At 31.0% G+C, this 16475-nt stretch overlaps 2 protein-coding genes across 3 annotated transcripts; one reads left to right on the top strand and one right to left on the bottom strand.

The window, feature by feature from the left end:
- The first annotated feature begins 2801 nt into the window (after positions 1-2801).
- On the top strand, positions 2802-6280 carry LOC106756271 (ABC transporter F family member 1). Of its 2 annotated transcripts, XM_014638634.2 has the most exons (6): positions 3061-3186; positions 3703-3827; positions 3945-4018; positions 4114-4324; positions 4417-4651; positions 4830-6280. In XM_014638634.2, the coding sequence occupies exons 2-6, from the start codon at positions 3765-3767 to the stop codon at positions 5885-5887; spliced, it is 1641 nt and encodes a 546-aa protein (XP_014494120.1). In that variant the 5' UTR covers positions 3061-3186; positions 3703-3764; the 3' UTR covers positions 5888-6280. The 2 variants fall into 2 exon arrangements, with proteins under 2 accessions (XP_014494119.1, XP_014494120.1); XM_014638633.2 differs by lacking the exon at positions 3703-3827 and having other exon boundaries at positions 2802-3186.
- Positions 6281-8437: 2157 nt separating this feature from the next.
- On the bottom strand, positions 8438-9178 carry LOC106778881 (auxin-responsive protein SAUR50-like). The gene has a single exon (XM_014666884.2). The coding sequence runs from the start codon at positions 8897-8899 to the stop codon at positions 8486-8488; it is 414 nt and encodes a 137-aa protein (XP_014522370.1). The 5' UTR covers positions 8900-9178; the 3' UTR covers positions 8438-8485.
- Between the last annotated feature and the right edge of the window lie 7297 nt (positions 9179-16475).

Raw genomic sequence — 16475 nt, 5'->3', positions numbered from 1 at the left:
AGTCAACCTATTTGTTTACTTTTATTAGGAATGTACAAAATAGAATTTCAAAAGAGAAGTTCACCACATGCTCTTGTTATGGTTGGATGGAGATAATAAGCTACAAATGAAACACAAATTGATTAAATAATATACGTTGAATTGCATTATTCAAATCTTTATCTAAAACTGGCAAAGGTTGTGAAAAGCTATATGATTCGTGATTCTCTAGAGTTACCAAATTAAATTCACCATACATGAAATAGGGTAGATGTTCTAAATTTTATCCAAAAAAATTTACATCTTCCACTACTGTTGATGAAGATAAATATCCTTCTTATGAACGACATGATGATGGTAAATTTTTGGAAAGGAATGAGATTAGATTTGACAATGCTAGTGATGTTTCTTATAGTCTAAAACTTTCAAGAAATATTAAACTCGTGTCAATACTAAGCATTGCGACAAGTTAAATTCAATCAAGTATTTGTTCAAGTAAATTAACAAATATTCACATAAAGCTACAATGAAAATAAGTAGTTGTTCAACAAAATGTAATGATACACTTATTGTTAATGAAATAAAGATATATTATAATTAAAGGACATTATGAAAAATGTTGATGATGCAAACAAGGATAAACCTTTTAGGAGTAAAGTTGTTTTTTTAGGAGATTTTAGACAAATTTTGTTTGTGGTAAAAAAAGAGCTAAATATGATGTCACCAAATCATCAACAAACTTTTCTGAGTTATGAAAATATTGCAAATTGTTCAAACTTTCCAAGAACATGAGATTAAATGCTACCACAAATAGAATTGCAACAAATATAAAAGAATTTGCGTATAGGATATTGAAAATTGGAGATGTAAACATTAAATTAAATGAAAATGGTGAAGAAATTATTGAAATATCGACAAATCTTTCAATTCAAAATGAAATGTCTTTATTGTCATTAGTCTAATTTGTGTATCTTGAATTTGTAATGAATATGATGTCTCTTGTATTTTTTTTATGATGGAACAATTCTATGTCCAACAATTGAATATGTAGGGTAAGTTATTGACTTCATGTTGTCCTTGATAAATGGTTAGAAAATTATTTATTTAAGTTTGGATACAACTTTTCAATCATATGAGACCAAGAAATTTAAGTTGAGTAGTTTACATATGAATTCTTGAATGAAATAAAATGTCCAAACATACCAAATCATCACTTAAAGTTGAGAGTAGGTTTGTTCGTTATGTTTGTAGGAAACATTGATCAAGCAAAAAGTCTTTGTAATGGCACAAGGTTGCAAATTAATGAGTTAGGGAAAAAAAATGTGAAATTGCTACTATGATCACATAAAAAATATCGGGTAGAAGATATTTATACCAAGAATGAATTTAATGCCTTATGATTATGGATTGCATTTTAAATTCCAAAGACAATCCCAATATCACTCTGTTTTGCAATGAAAATGAGTAAAAGTCAAGAGTAATCTCTTACAAGAGTTGGACTTTACCTTCCACGCCTAGTATTCACACATGGACAACTATATGTTGTTTCTAGAGTCAAAACAAAGAAAGGATTGAAAATTATTGATAAATTTTAATGATCCACTTAACTTGTGAGCAAAAAAATGTTGTGTGAACCTCTAGGATATCCACATACATCGTCTTGTTTTTTCAACAAACATTCTCATGTTATTGTTAAAGGTCATGAAGAACTAATGATTCAACTTCATTATGATGACCTCGTATACTATGAAGATATCCATTGTGAGTCTTCTAACTTCTAAACTTATTAAAAAAACAATAATAACAAAATTGGATTTTAAAATCCAAAACATAACCTTCAAAATTTGATGCATAACGAAATTTGTTAACTAAATTTCTAAAACTAAAATAGAACGAGAAATATTTCTCAATTAGATTTTAAAATTTGATATTTTTTTAAAATTTACAAATTCGTTGTTTTCTTAAATCAAATTTCAAAAATTAGTATATATACCGAAATTTTTCACATTTTCTTCATTGAATTTGAAAATCCATATATTTCTTTAATCAAATTTCGAAATCTTATATATTTTATTAATTAGATTTCAAAATTTGATTAATCTTCTCATCGTTATCTTTATTGGATTTCAAAATTCACACCCAACTAAATGAATCAAGTTTTGCATATCACTTTACTACTTAACATAATAGAAATAAAAATATGTCACCTAGCTTTTCATCTCCCTAATTATCCCCAAATAACCAATAAAAAATAATTAAAACTTACTTTAGAGGAATGGAGTGCACTATGCATATGGATAAGAAGGTGAGTGGAAAAAGAGATGCAGTGAAAGGAAGGAATGGAGGAAGACGAATTTTGGTGAAGGGAAAAAGGGAAGGAAATGACGATGTTAAAGGTGGTAGAAGGAATGGAGGAAGAATAATTTTGGAGTGTGCGACGCGACACTAGGGTAAAAGTGTGAGGGATTAAATATGGTGACGGTAATTAGTTTTTTACCCTTGTCACAGTCAAAGGACGTTTAAAAACATTTGAGGGTGCATGAAGAACAATGTCGGGTGCAGGAAGAAAGCCCCTACGTTTTTTGTCTGAGTAATGCTTTTTTGGAGAAATATCTGGGCTGGCCCATTTATGAGATCAAAATAAAAGAACAAGCTAGGAGGCCCATTATAATAAGGAACTTAAGTTACATAAAAGCACCACTGGTTATCACAAATTTATAATTTGACATTAGCTTCTTGAGTCACAGTCCAACTCGAACACGCAACCAAAGCGGAAGCCCACAGCTCCCTCCCTCCCTCTCTCTATATATATCCCAAACCTCGTCTCTCTCTGTCCACAACTACCTCCTTCAAAAACGCAAACCTCGAACCCTAAGCTTTCTCTCGGGTTCGGTTTTTTTATTTCTCTTTGTTCCGCGAAACCCTAGGTCGTATTTTAGATCTATTTTCGTCTCTCCTTTCCGATCCTCTTAATTCGTCTTCGATTAGCGATTAAGGATGGTGTCGGACGCTAGCAAGAAGAAGGCTGCACAGAAGAAGGCCGCCGCCGCCGCTAAAAGAGGTGGAAAGGCCGCCGCCGCTGCCGTCGCCGCTGCTGCATCTTCCAAAGCTGCCGATAAGGCCGCCAACGGAATAGCCGATATGCATATATCTGATCGGACCTGTACCGGTGTCCTCTGTTCACATCCTCTTTCCAGAGATATTCGAGTGAGTAACACTAACCGTGACTATTTTGATTACATAGTTATACACGAATCTCTTTGTTATAGGGAATTCTCTCATAATATTTAATCATTTTTGTAAAATTGATGAACAAACTACGACAAAAATATATTTTAGTTATATCATATATCAGAGAGACTTTCATGTTATGCTAGGTTTTTTTTTTCTTCTGAACTCTACTCTTAATTTTTGATGATACTCTACCAGCCTGCAAAGTGTTTAGTAATTTAGCGCTTAGATTTTTTCGTTTGCACTTTTAATGAGAAATTATGCCTTAGTTTGTGAAAAACACAAAATTCTGTGAAGAACTTTCATTAAATATATATTCGATTTAGTGTATACGTTTTTTTGATCAAGGTTTACAGCAGACCTAACATTATTAACGCACTTGTTGCCTGCATCCTTATAGCGGACATATCTATCTTGATAATGTGTAAGTTTTCTAGAATGTGGTAGACATTCCCGGTTTAGTGAGTCTTACTTGTAGCTTATTGTTGCTAGCGTGCGTGCACGTATTTGAGCGCCTAGCTGGGCAGTTGGGTCTGTAGCTTGGCTATTCTACCATGTTGCCATGGTTCTCCTTTGTGAATGTAACCAAATACTCACCCATTACAAACCCTTCTGAGGTAGGTAATGTTGTGCAGCAAATGGACATTTCTGCCAAATTAATTATAACTTTGTTAATGCTGAAAATGATTAGTGTTTTGTATTGATGCGATTGGTCATGTTTTCTTAAATTGCAGATAGAGTCTCTGTCTGTTACATTCCATGGACATGATCTCATTGTTGATTCTGAACTGGAGCTTAACTATGGAAGGTTTGTTGTCCTTACCCTTTCTGGTACATATGTAATGCATATATTCATTACTTCAATTTTTGCCAACGATTGTTATTGCTTTGAATTTCTTTCAGGCGTTATGGTTTACTTGGATTAAATGGTTGTGGAAAATCTACACTGCTTACAGCCATTGGTATGCGGGAACTTCCAATTCCTGAACATATGGATATCTATCACCTCACTCGGGAGATTGAAGCCTCTGACATGTCTGCATTGGAAGCTGTCATAAGCTGTGATGAAGAAAGGTTGAAATTGGAGAAAGAAGCTGAAATTTTGGCGGCACAGGTTTGTTTAAGTGATTATTTTTCTAGATTTTACCCCATTTTGTTTTTAATTTTGTAGGCTTGCTAACGTTGTTTGAGAAATCATTGTTCTAGGATGATGGAGGTGGTGAGTCCCTGGAACGTGTTTATGAGCGATTGGATGCCTTAGACGCAGCAACTGCAGAAAAACGTGCTGCGGAAATCTTATATGGTCTTGGCTTTGACAAGCAAATGCAGGCAAAAAAGACACGTGATTTTTCTGGTGGTTGGAGAATGAGAATTGCATTAGCACGAGCTCTATTTATGAACCCAACCATTCTTCTACTTGATGAGCCAACCAATCACCTTGGTATACTCTCTACCTTGGCAATCATCCTTCTTCGGCCTTTTAGGCATATTCAGTTTTTTGATTTAGTTATATTGCATTTGGTGTATGCATTTTGTTCCACTATTATTGTTGTCATGGTTGTTGCCATTTTTGGAAATTTCTACCTGCTTGTTCTTAATTTTTTAAAATCTGTTTGCAGATTTGGAAGCTTGTGTGTGGCTGGAGGAGAGTTTGAAGAAGTTTGAACGTATTTTGGTTGTGATTTCACACTCTCAGGACTTTCTTAATGGTGTCTGCACAAATATTATCCACATGCAAAGCAAAAAACTGAAGCTCTATACTGGTAACTATGATCAATATGTTCAGACTCGTTCTGAGCTAGAAGAGAACCAGATGAAACAGTATAAGTGGGAGCAGGAGCAGATTGCCTCAATGAAGGAATATATTGCTCGATTTGGTCATGGTTCTGCAAAACTTGCTCGCCAGGCACAGAGTAAGGAGAAAACATTGGCAAAAATGGAACGTGGAGGACTTGCAGAAAAAGTGGTCAGGGACAAGGTTTTGGTTTTCCGTTTTACTGATGTTGGAAAACTTCCCCCTCCTGTTCTCCAGTTTGTTGAGGTGTCGTTTGGTTACACTCCTGATAACCTCATATACAAGAACATTGACTTTGGGGTTGATTTAGATTCTAGGGTCGCACTGGTTGGACCCAATGGGGCTGGGAAGAGTACACTACTGAAGCTAATGACAGGTGATTTGATGCCTTCTGATGGCATGGTGAGGCGTCATAATCATCTTCGGATTGCTCAATATCACCAGCATTTGGCTGAAAAGCTAGACTTGGATATGTCTGCTCTACAGTTTATGATTAAAGAATATCCTGGAAACGAGGAAGAGAAGATGAGGGCAGCGATAGGGAAGTTTGGTCTATCAGGTAAAGCCCAGGTGATGCCAATGAAGAACTTGTCTGATGGGCAGAGGAGTCGGGTGATATTTGCCTGGTTAGCTTGGAGGCAGCCACAAATGCTTCTTTTGGATGAACCAACCAATCATTTGGATATTGAGACAATTGATTCTTTGGCTGAGGCATTGAATGAATGGGACGGTGGCTTGGTGCTTGTTAGCCATGATTTCAGGCTCATAAATCAGGTGGCCCATGAGATATGGGTATGTGCTAATCAAAGTGTGACTAGATGGGAGGGTGACATTATGGAATTCAAGGCACATCTAAAGGCCAAGGCGGGTTTATCTGACTAAAGAAGGTAAGGTAGTGGGGATTTCTCATTGCCCAAGGATTTCTCACTCGTTGTTCATGAGTGGGTGGTACCGTTTGAGTTGGATTTCCCTCAACTTGGACGATTTCCATTGGCATAATCGGTATATGGTATAGAAAGTGGTTATGATTTTTGTCCTAGCCGAGATGCCGGGGTTTGGACTGGTATTTTTTTTTTTTCATTCTACTATTACTATTTGTTGTGCTTATCATTTATTTGCTTGGTTGTTAACCAGCATGGATAAATGGGATATCACCTTGAGGTAGACAGTCCCTATCTGAATATCTACGATTGAGAGGCTTATTCTAGAAAATGAACTATTGTACCCAGAGTGTTATATTTTTGGTATTATAATTACTGTTAGTTCACTATTTCACTTTCTTCCATCTTTTCCACCTTTTAACTTCTAGGGGGAATTTCGCAGTACTTGTCAAAAGTTTAAACCTTCTACTTACTGTGAGTTAGGGGTAGCGAAGAGACACTAATGAACGAGGACAGACTTTTCTTATTTGCTTCTTTCATTTAAGAATTAAACTGCTATGTTTCTATAATTTTGAATTTTAAAACATGTAGATGTATTTTATTGAGAAACTTGAAGTATTGTAAATAAACTTTCAATGCTACAGGAGAGTATATAACAGCTTTTTTTTTTTCGGAATATAAGACTCGTTTTTTTATTTTTCTCTTTTATTAGTATATTAGGTTTTATATAAACATATAATTTATATTATTTTTTAATAGGATTTTTAAGTTATAAACTACACATAATGTGTATTTAAATGAAGATATAAAATTAAACTTAAATATGAATATTAAATAATTTTCTATAAAATAAAGTAGCATACGTAGTAAGAAAAAATGGACACGTAGTTATTGCATGTTATTCAATAAAACGGGAAGATATGCAAGACATGTATCCGAAACAACACTCCGTACCGCACCTCCTAATATAGGAGAGATCATGTTCTTCCCTTTTTTACCTTTTTAAAAATATTATTAAATAATTCTATAAATCTTTCTTTTGAAGAGAAGATTTTATAATAATTAGTGATTACTGAGTATTCTGTGTAGTCATAAGACTTTGTTTATCTCATGCTGATGTATTGATTTGTTGGTTCTCTCTCTCATGTTCCTTAGACGAGTAGTCATTTTTAAGGGACATCTAGCAAATTGTATGAGAGTGGTTTAACGCATTAAAAAGAATTTAAATATTAAGATGATAAAGACGAGCATATTAGAATATTTATCTAACGCACTAATTTAGTCACTCAAATATTGTTTTAATTGACTTGTTGAAAATTATATTTTAAATTGTAACTCAATATAATATTTGTAAGTTCAAATTTACATAACTTATTTAGTATAAAACAAATTAAAATATATATTAATCTTGATTTAATCTATTAAATTATGTAAAAAGTATTTTTTGAAACTCACAGAATAATTAACAAATTAAATAGGATAGTGCCCATATATGACCATCATAGATTTTTCAGAAAAAGAAAAACATATATTTTTACGTTGATCTAATATCTTTGAACAGGATTATAAAAAAAGTTCTTTCGCGATAAAGATCAAAGTCTTCAACGTCTCTTTTACAAAATTCTCATTTTTGTTTTGGCAAAAGCTTAGTAGAAGAGATGCCTACAACTTTTCATTTACTTTTAAGAATCTTAATAAGGGCTGTGTTAAAAGGTATACTTATGGTAAGTTTCATATAAGAATATCTGAAAGTGTTTATGTAAGCTAAAGAATAAAATATAAATTCTTGATTAACTTTTTATACATGAGTAACAATAAACTTATGAAAGTTTATTAGAATGTTAATTTCTATATTGAGAGTCTGGATACAGCTCTTTATTAGGATGGAAAGTAAATCATATATAAAAGTCTTGATATATTATTATTTGTTTTGAACTCAAATTTTTTTATATATGCTTCTTGAAAATCTGAGAAATATCTTTCATAATGTATTTTTCAATATTGAAAAGTTTTAAATCAATTTCATAATCTTGCAAAAGAAAAGATCTTGATCACCAAAATTAATTAATTCATAGAAAATAGTTTTCGATTTTTCTTAAAAACTATAAAAATATCAATTAACCCTGTCTTCAACCTGTTTTTTTCTTCTATAATATCTATAAACTATACCCCTTTTTTAGATATTTTAAATTAAAAAGATATTGCTTGAATACAGTAGAATCATTATGTTTAATATTTAAAATATTTAACTCAACTTTACATTTTAATATCTGAATTTAACACTACAGATTGCATTGAAACAATATCACATTAATTGATATAAATGCACTCTTGACACCAATCTCAGTCGTCATATATTCAGAAAACATTATAAATGTTTCAATTTATACTGTCATGTAATTAGTAAACATCATAAATACTAACATTTTCAGCTATCTGCTATCTGCTATCTGCTATGAATCTATGATCCTTTTTTCCTTTCTCTGACAACTATGTAGAAACTCTAGTAGTAGTAGTAGTAGTATGTGCTCAATATATCAATACATAGCTTTTGTAGCTTTTAGCCATGGTTTTTCTGCAGGAATTTTCCCTAGCAGCATCAGAATCGCCTTCTTTCTTTCCATTGTTGAGCCAATAGCATCTCAAGTTCACTAGGCCTGCAAGGTATGGTTAGTGCACCATGTTGATCAAACCCATATTCTTCTGCTGCTTCCTCCAACAGCCTCAAGAATGTTGCGTTCTTTAAACAGCTCAACGGAACCACCAATCTCTTTGCCTCCTCTCCTATATTATCCTTTGCAATCACAGCAAAATGCCCTTCTTTCACATCTTCAGCAACACACCCTCTGTCATCTCCTATTTCTTCATAATCTCCTCCACAGGAACTTGATTTATGTCTCCGCAACAAGACGCTCTTTTGAAGCTTTTCCAACACACCCTTCAACCTTAAAATACATCCCACAACCCTCATTTTCCTGCTGCTGCTGCTGGTTCTTACGCTGAGCCCCCCCATCCTTTATGTACTACTGCTAGATTATTGCTTCTTAGGTAACTGACTGAACATATATTTATATGTGTAGTGGTGAGAAAAGAAGAGACTAATTGGAGGGTAGATACATCAGCATGTTGAACAACACTGAGACCAAACACGAAAAAGAGATATGGTACAAGTTAGTGGTTGAAAATTGTACATGCATGAGACTAGTAGTGCATGCATGTGCAGGTCCTAATTTGTCGAACTTTAATTTACCAAGAAACGTCTTTTGTTGTGCATGTCGTGTCATGTCATGTATCTGCCTGCACTTCCTAATTATTGATTAACGAATTCTTAATTAACTCTTTGAAGTAATTTCTTTTTCCATAAATGTCATTCCTTATTGAAGAGGTTGGAGTAGGAACTAATTAATATCCGTGATGCAGGTACCTATCAGTAAGATCTTTTATAGCTACTGTTTTCTTCTGTATAAATGTTTTTAAACAAGTTTTAGCAACATATTATATCCTATCTTACCACTTCCTATTACATGTCTTGTTAAACTTCAAATTTATTAATTAAAAGTAAAAGTCTGTTTAAAGACAGTCATAAAAATGATTAACAAGGTAACATTTTCAGATGAAATATAGTAGTAATTTTGTATTTCAGACAAACCTTTTAACATGTTCGATAACACGAATTTTCCACTTCAAATTAAAACCAACATTGACAAAGTATAGTAAAGTACATTTCAAATGACACCTTCTTTGTTAATTTATTATTGGAAAATGATATTTTAACACCAAATTTTTGACACATTTTAACACTGCACACGTGTCAAAATGTGGTTGGACAATTTTAAATTAAAAAAAGCTGAAGCAAGGACATATTTAAAAGAAAAAAATCAAAGTTTTTTTTTTTTTTTAATTTAAAATCATCCAACCACATTTTGACACGTCGTGTCAAAAAATTGGTATTAAAATATCATTTTCCTTTATTCATTCCATTTTCTTCAATATGTCATTTCCTATTCCACCTTTTTTTTTTCTTTATGTTGTTTCCTATTACAATATAGAGTAACTTTTACGTCAATTCATTTTTGTAGATTTTTTATGACACAATCTTGGACTCAAATGCCTTAGTTTATGTTTGGACTCAAATGTCTTAGTTTTATGCTAAAAAAAAGTAGACTAAATAATTTGTTGATAGATGTAACAATTTAGAGTAATAGACAATTAATTTGTACAATTTGTATACATTTATGAACTTTGTTACAACTATATTTATTAATCTTTCTTCATAATTATATATATTTATTAAGCTCTGTTTGTAATCTATTAAACTTTTCTCTTTAGATTGACTAATGAATATGCATCTCAAATTTATGGAGGTTATGGCTTTTGTAAAAATAGTCATTAAAATAAAAAAAAAAATCATTTGTAACTATGGTTTTACAGTGAACCATTATATGTTTTGCTAATATTTTTTTTTCATATTGGTTTTTAATCTTTTAAAAACAGTGAATTGAACAATCGTTGCTTTGTCCAAACTTTTAACGATGATTAAAGATATATAACGATTCAAATATATATTTCAAAAAATATTTTCTTATTCCATAATTAAAACAAACACATGTGAATGATTTTAGTAATGAACATCCTTCCTAAGCACTGGTTGAGACCGAGTTCAAAATAACTATTATATATGAACAAATATATTATATATGAACTATTAATAATAAATAAAAAAATAATTATTATATATGAACAATATAAAAAGGCTATATCGTCATTCGGTCATCTATCACTATATATAAAAGGGCTAAATATGTTTTTAGTCCCTATACTTACGATTTTGGCTTTAGTCTCTCTTTCAAACTAAGGTACAGTTTAGTTCTTCAACTTTAGAAAACTCTGGTTTTAGTCCTTTTTATCAATTTTTTTTTTAACTTTATTTGTTGTTTCAAACACGTTTCATTATAACATTTGGATTGTTTACACTGTTTGACACATATTTGCTTCAATGTTGACTGAGAAACGCGTTTCAAATAGCAAATAAAGTTAAAAAAAATTGGTAAAAAGAACTAAAACCAGAGTTTTCTAAAGTTAAAGAACTAAATTGTACCTTAGTTTGAAAGAGGGACTAAAACCAAAATCGCCTCAAAGTATAGGGACTATAAACATATTTAACCCTATATAAAAATGATTCCTTTATTTTGTATATACAATTCATATTTCTATATTACCCTTTACAATATAATTGTTCTCAGTAATCACTATTTTGATTTTTTTTAATAAAGCTCAAATACAATTAATAACGAAAAAAATAGAAAACTAAAATATAATTTTTGAATTATCTTTATAATGTTAAATATGAATAGCTTTTATTTTTAATAATTAAGTATATTTCACTTATAAAAATTAAAGTAATTAATATAATTTATATTTTTTTATGAAGTCATAATGCATACTTGATGCAAACAAAAATAAAAAATACAAAAACTAAAATAATTTATTAAATTATTTATTATATTATATCAAACGTATTTTTATATTATCACACCACTTAAAATATAATATAGGCACAACAATTATTATTAATTTCATCGCCAAAGTCTTTTTGTTTCTTTTATGTTTTTTCTTTTCTTTTTCCTATATAATTGTTCCCCTCTTGTAGGAAGGAGATACATTTGTATTCTTCATCCTTTAAATTTATCAAAATATTTGTCTGCACTTGTGATTTGTGTTTGATCCATATTCTTAACTTTCTTCTCCTTCATGTTCTCTTTTATCTTTATGACATGCTTCCCCTAATGGTTTAGTAAATACTTTCTATATATTAAATCACACATAAGAAGAAGTTTCATAGTATAACTATTAATGAAAATTAATGAATGACAAAATTTTAATTATATAATGATAAAATTACTGATAATGCTAGAAAAAAATTATACTATTAAATTTTTGTACAACTAAATATTTGTAACATTAAATTTTATATTTTAATTTTAATTAGTGACATGTTAGGTAGAGAAAAAAAAAATGACAAAAGAGATTAGAAAAGTTAAACGTTAACGTTTGAATCAATTTCAACAAGTCAATATGCAAAATCTAAAATAATTATATATATAATAAGAACTTAGAAAATAAATTATTAAAATTGGTAGGTATATTAAATAATGGGACCGAGTATTATATTTTATCATAATTCGATAATTAAATAAAATTATTATTTAAAACAAAGTTTATTTCTCTAAAACTCATTCTTTCAGTTATCTTTACTTTTTTTCTAATTTTTCTAACTCTTCGATCATCTATTTGATGATCAGGATGTACATAGGAGATTACGACAAAGTAATCTCCATATCCAATTGACTGATTTCTACAATAGAGCAAGTAAGTTTTAACTCCTTTTTGCTCTTTGTTCTTTACTCGAGTTCATGCATGGAGTTTTCCGTCGCATGTATATTGCAATTTGTTTTCTTAGATCCTTTTCAATTAGAGGTCCTAAGGAATCTCTTTGATTATCTTTTCGGTGTCTCATAGGTGTATTTATAGTTCCTTAAGTCGGAAGCAACGAGAGTGCAGTTCCAGACTTTGATAGGCAATTTTGTAAGATAAAGGTAAGCTAAACTTATTTTATAATTTAGTTATTGTGTATGAAATAATATTTTATAATTTATGAATCGGATGCATGTTGATAATTTAGTTAAAAGATTTTAATGAGTTTAAAGTATTTTAGAATGGTGATTATTGGTTGAATGAGGTTGTTATGTCCTGCTGATCTTTATTATGAATGTTGTTGTGAATTGTTAATGGTGTCATTTGAATTGTCATGTTGAGATGAGATAGTGTGGTTTGGGTTGCAAGTCTTTATTTTAACAAAAGAGAGGTTTTGATGAGTGTTTTTCTCTAAAACAGATTGGATGAAGAGAACAAAGGGTTGGGGGCAGTTTTAAAGTCATTTGAGACTTGTTGAACTTGTAAAACCAGTAAAATCTGGTGTGGAGTTCAATAGGGTACTAGTGAGTGGGTAATTGCATGTTTTTGGTCAAAAATGAGGTTTTGTATGGTGAGATTTTGAAGCAGCAAGTTTAGGAGTAAACTGAGATGTTGGAGTGAGTTGTTTAACGTATTATGACTTGTCCATGATTTTAGTTTGCAGAGTTTTGAGTGTTGCAAGAGATAGGTGTTGGTGAGGGTTTCGAAGCGATTTTCCTTACCTAATGTGAGTATTAAGAGGCTATAAAGAAAAAATGTGTTACTATTTGACTTCTGATGACTTGTAAGGGTGTTTATGGTTGTTTAATGTATAATGAGAGGTTTCATATGATAATATGCAATGTTTGGTGAAGTATATGTATATGAATATGATTATGTATGAGATTTGATGGTGATGCTGTGTTATGTATTGAAGTACGAATTTTAAGTATCATGTGAGAAAGGCATTCCAAGGAGGAATATCCTAGTTGGTTATGTTGTGTTATGTATTGAAGTAGGGGCTCCTGGATTGGAGAATGATCCTGACACTCTCAATAATCCCATCTCATGTAAAGATGTGTGATTATGTAGTGGAGAGTAGCAAGAGGTCCTAACTTATGGTCACTGGTTAAGGCGATAGATGTTTGACAGATTAACCTTAGTGTATGACATTATTGGTGGTGATTAAAGATGTGATTATTATTATCTCTGAGCAAGGTTGCTCCACTATAAACAGGTGTAGGTTTCCCATGAGTCTGACATCAATGCATCTATCCAGATAGTAAAGGTTTAAAAGTGGAAGGGATTAGTTTCTATGTTGCTTGATTCATAATATGAATGTATATTGTTATTGTTCTTCTTAAATGTATGCATAATCTTTTGATATTTTAGCTTACCCTTGCTTTTGTGTTGCGTATCTTTGGGTATGTTTCTCTTTTGCAATGATCACCTTAGCTAATGGTGTGAGCTTAGGTGGTGTCTTAGGGGAGTAGGTACTAGTTGGTAGTAGAGCTGAAACTTTAAGAGGACGTTCCGACCTTTCCTTTTATTTTAAAAGTTTTCTTTTGTTTCAGTGTAATATGTATTTTTATAGTGTGTGTGTACCAGCTGTATGTATTTAATGTAGTATGTATTCTCATAGTATATTATGTACGTATGTATTCAATGTAGTATCTATGTATTCTTATAGTATGTATGGGTTTGATATGTTGTATCATAATCTTCGTGGGAATACTAAGTCATTTGTTGATAACTCTTTAAAATCCAATTGAATTTGTGTCACATTAAGATAGTTCCATCTTAAATGTTGCAACTTGTTTGCGGTGAGCTTCTTCTGAACATCGTTTAGAGATTGTATGGAGTAGATGTTTTTAAGGTATATGGTATAATGGTTGCAACGAACATTATAATATTAGTAAGTAGACTTTTGAGATAATGAAGGATTTGAATTTCATTGAATCATCCAAGTATAATTATAATTCATTTTGTTTATTTGATATGTTGGAAATTGCTTTACTAGCCCAATAGTCCATTATTGAATTCATTACTAAATTTTTGTAAGGTTTTTGTATGCTTTATTTTTCTTTACACGCTAATCCGTTAAATTATATACGCTAATTAATTATTTGAACCATATTTTACCTATTTGTTTTTTCTATTAATCTAACTTTTAGTCAAATTTTCTCTTTTTTTTTCCTTCGGTTTTCTTGTTGTTGTTGTAAAAGACTTAAATTCTTTTAAAAAGTTTTTCTAAAAGGGTTTTATCATTAAAATTTTTATATATAGACTACGAACTTTTTACTTTGGCCTAAACCATTTTTTAACGATTAACCTTATGCGGTAACTTGAGATGGACCAATTGTTTCATCATTACAAGTGCACAACATGTCATAACTCGATAATATTGCATCTATCCATTTGAGTCTAAATGTTATAATATGTTTAGATGTTGTGCTTAAGTTTGAAAGTGAAATATAATATATGATAGTTTGTGAATTTCATGTTTTATTCCTTTGATACTAGTTTATCCTTTTGTCTTTGTGTGTTTGTGTGTACTTGTTTTCTTTTGCAATGATCACTTTGATGTGAGCTTAAGGAGATGTCTTTCTAATTGATCTAACATAGAGTGATGTTGAAGGAGTGACATAGTTAAATTTTTGTTAAATAAGTGTAAACCTTCTCCTTAAGAAATCTTCAAATTTTCTTATTAATTATCTTTTTTGTAACATTTTATTTAATAGCTTTACATGGTTAAGATGAAATGTTACACTTTTCATTATTATATTATTAATTATAATACTAAAAAAATATAAATAATATAAATGTTGTCACTATATATTCATATTTTTAAAATATTTATAATATTATTGATGTACGTTTGGCAAGTGTACCAATCGTTATTGTAGTAACAAAATATCGTCCTCAGGGATTGAATGAGTTGAGTACTAGTTTACCAATTTACGTAATTTTGAGCAACAAAAATATCAAGTAAAATGATGAACATAAACAAATGATTGGAATTCAAATGATATAAACAATGTTAGAGAATTGATTTCGTACCTTTTCATATAAATTCCTCTCATTTTCAATCGATGTGTAAATTATAATTATCCACTTGAGTTTATTAAGAGCTTGTTTACCTTTAATCCCTTAGATAGGCAAACTTATCTATTGAATTTAAACCCCCAATCCCTTAGGCCAGTTACAAATCCAATAAGATAATGAAGAACAATTATATCTCAATTTCAAACTAACCAGTTGTGCCCAATTTCCCAATTGTGACAACATCTAATCTGTTCTATTTATAAACGGAAGCAATTACCAATCTCTCAATTGTGAAACTGCTCATAGAATAGACATTAAAACATAAATAGAACACAAGGATAATTAAAATTAAGCAAACATCAATTGAAAAGGTTCAGAAAGTATAATCAAAAGTACTACATCAATCCTCTAACAAATGGAAAATTATTTTTGCATAATGTAAAAGAAGTCCAAAAGAAAAGTAAGAAAAAGCAGAAGTAGAAGAAGAAGAAGATGCCTTGTCCATGAATGTCCAACCCTTTTATGTCTCCATCTCCACGTTTTCAAATTTCCCCCCTTCTTTTCCACTAACTCCTCCTTTTTAGGAGAGTGGTTACTCTCTCAATAACTTCCTTCAATTTCTCTTTAATTTTAATCTCTTTAAATCAGTCATAAAAGAGATTAGTAACTGCTCTTGGAAAATTTCACAGCCCATGGAAAAATCCCCAATATGCATGTGCTCTTCTCTGCTTCAATTCTACAATTCCTGACGTGAATCCACAGGTTGTGGTAAAAACCACAACTCACTTGTGAAGCTCTCTGTTTTGTCTTCTATTTTCTCGAGCTAACTTCACAGATCGTGAAAACTTTCACAGCTTAGTTGTTGAACTCTCTATTTTGCGTCTGCATTTTGGAGCAAAATCCACAGGTCATGGAATTGTCCACAGCTAAGTCATGGAACTCTCTGGTTTCATTTCTTCATCTTAGACATCAATTCTTCCAAAATTGTGATTTTGACACTTAGAATCACCAATCTACAAGAAAAACACAAAATCCCAATGTATGATCCGAAACAGAGATAATGCATGACTAAATCCTTCAATTAATGCAAT

The sequence above is a fragment of the Vigna radiata genome, chromosome 2 (assembly GCF_000741045.1).
Source record: "Vigna radiata var. radiata cultivar VC1973A chromosome 2, Vradiata_ver6, whole genome shotgun sequence".
NCBI lineage: Eukaryota > Viridiplantae > Streptophyta > Magnoliopsida > Fabales > Fabaceae > Vigna > Vigna radiata.
The sequence above is the reverse complement of the archived record's forward strand: the minus strand, read 5'-3'. Positions and strand labels throughout refer to the sequence as shown.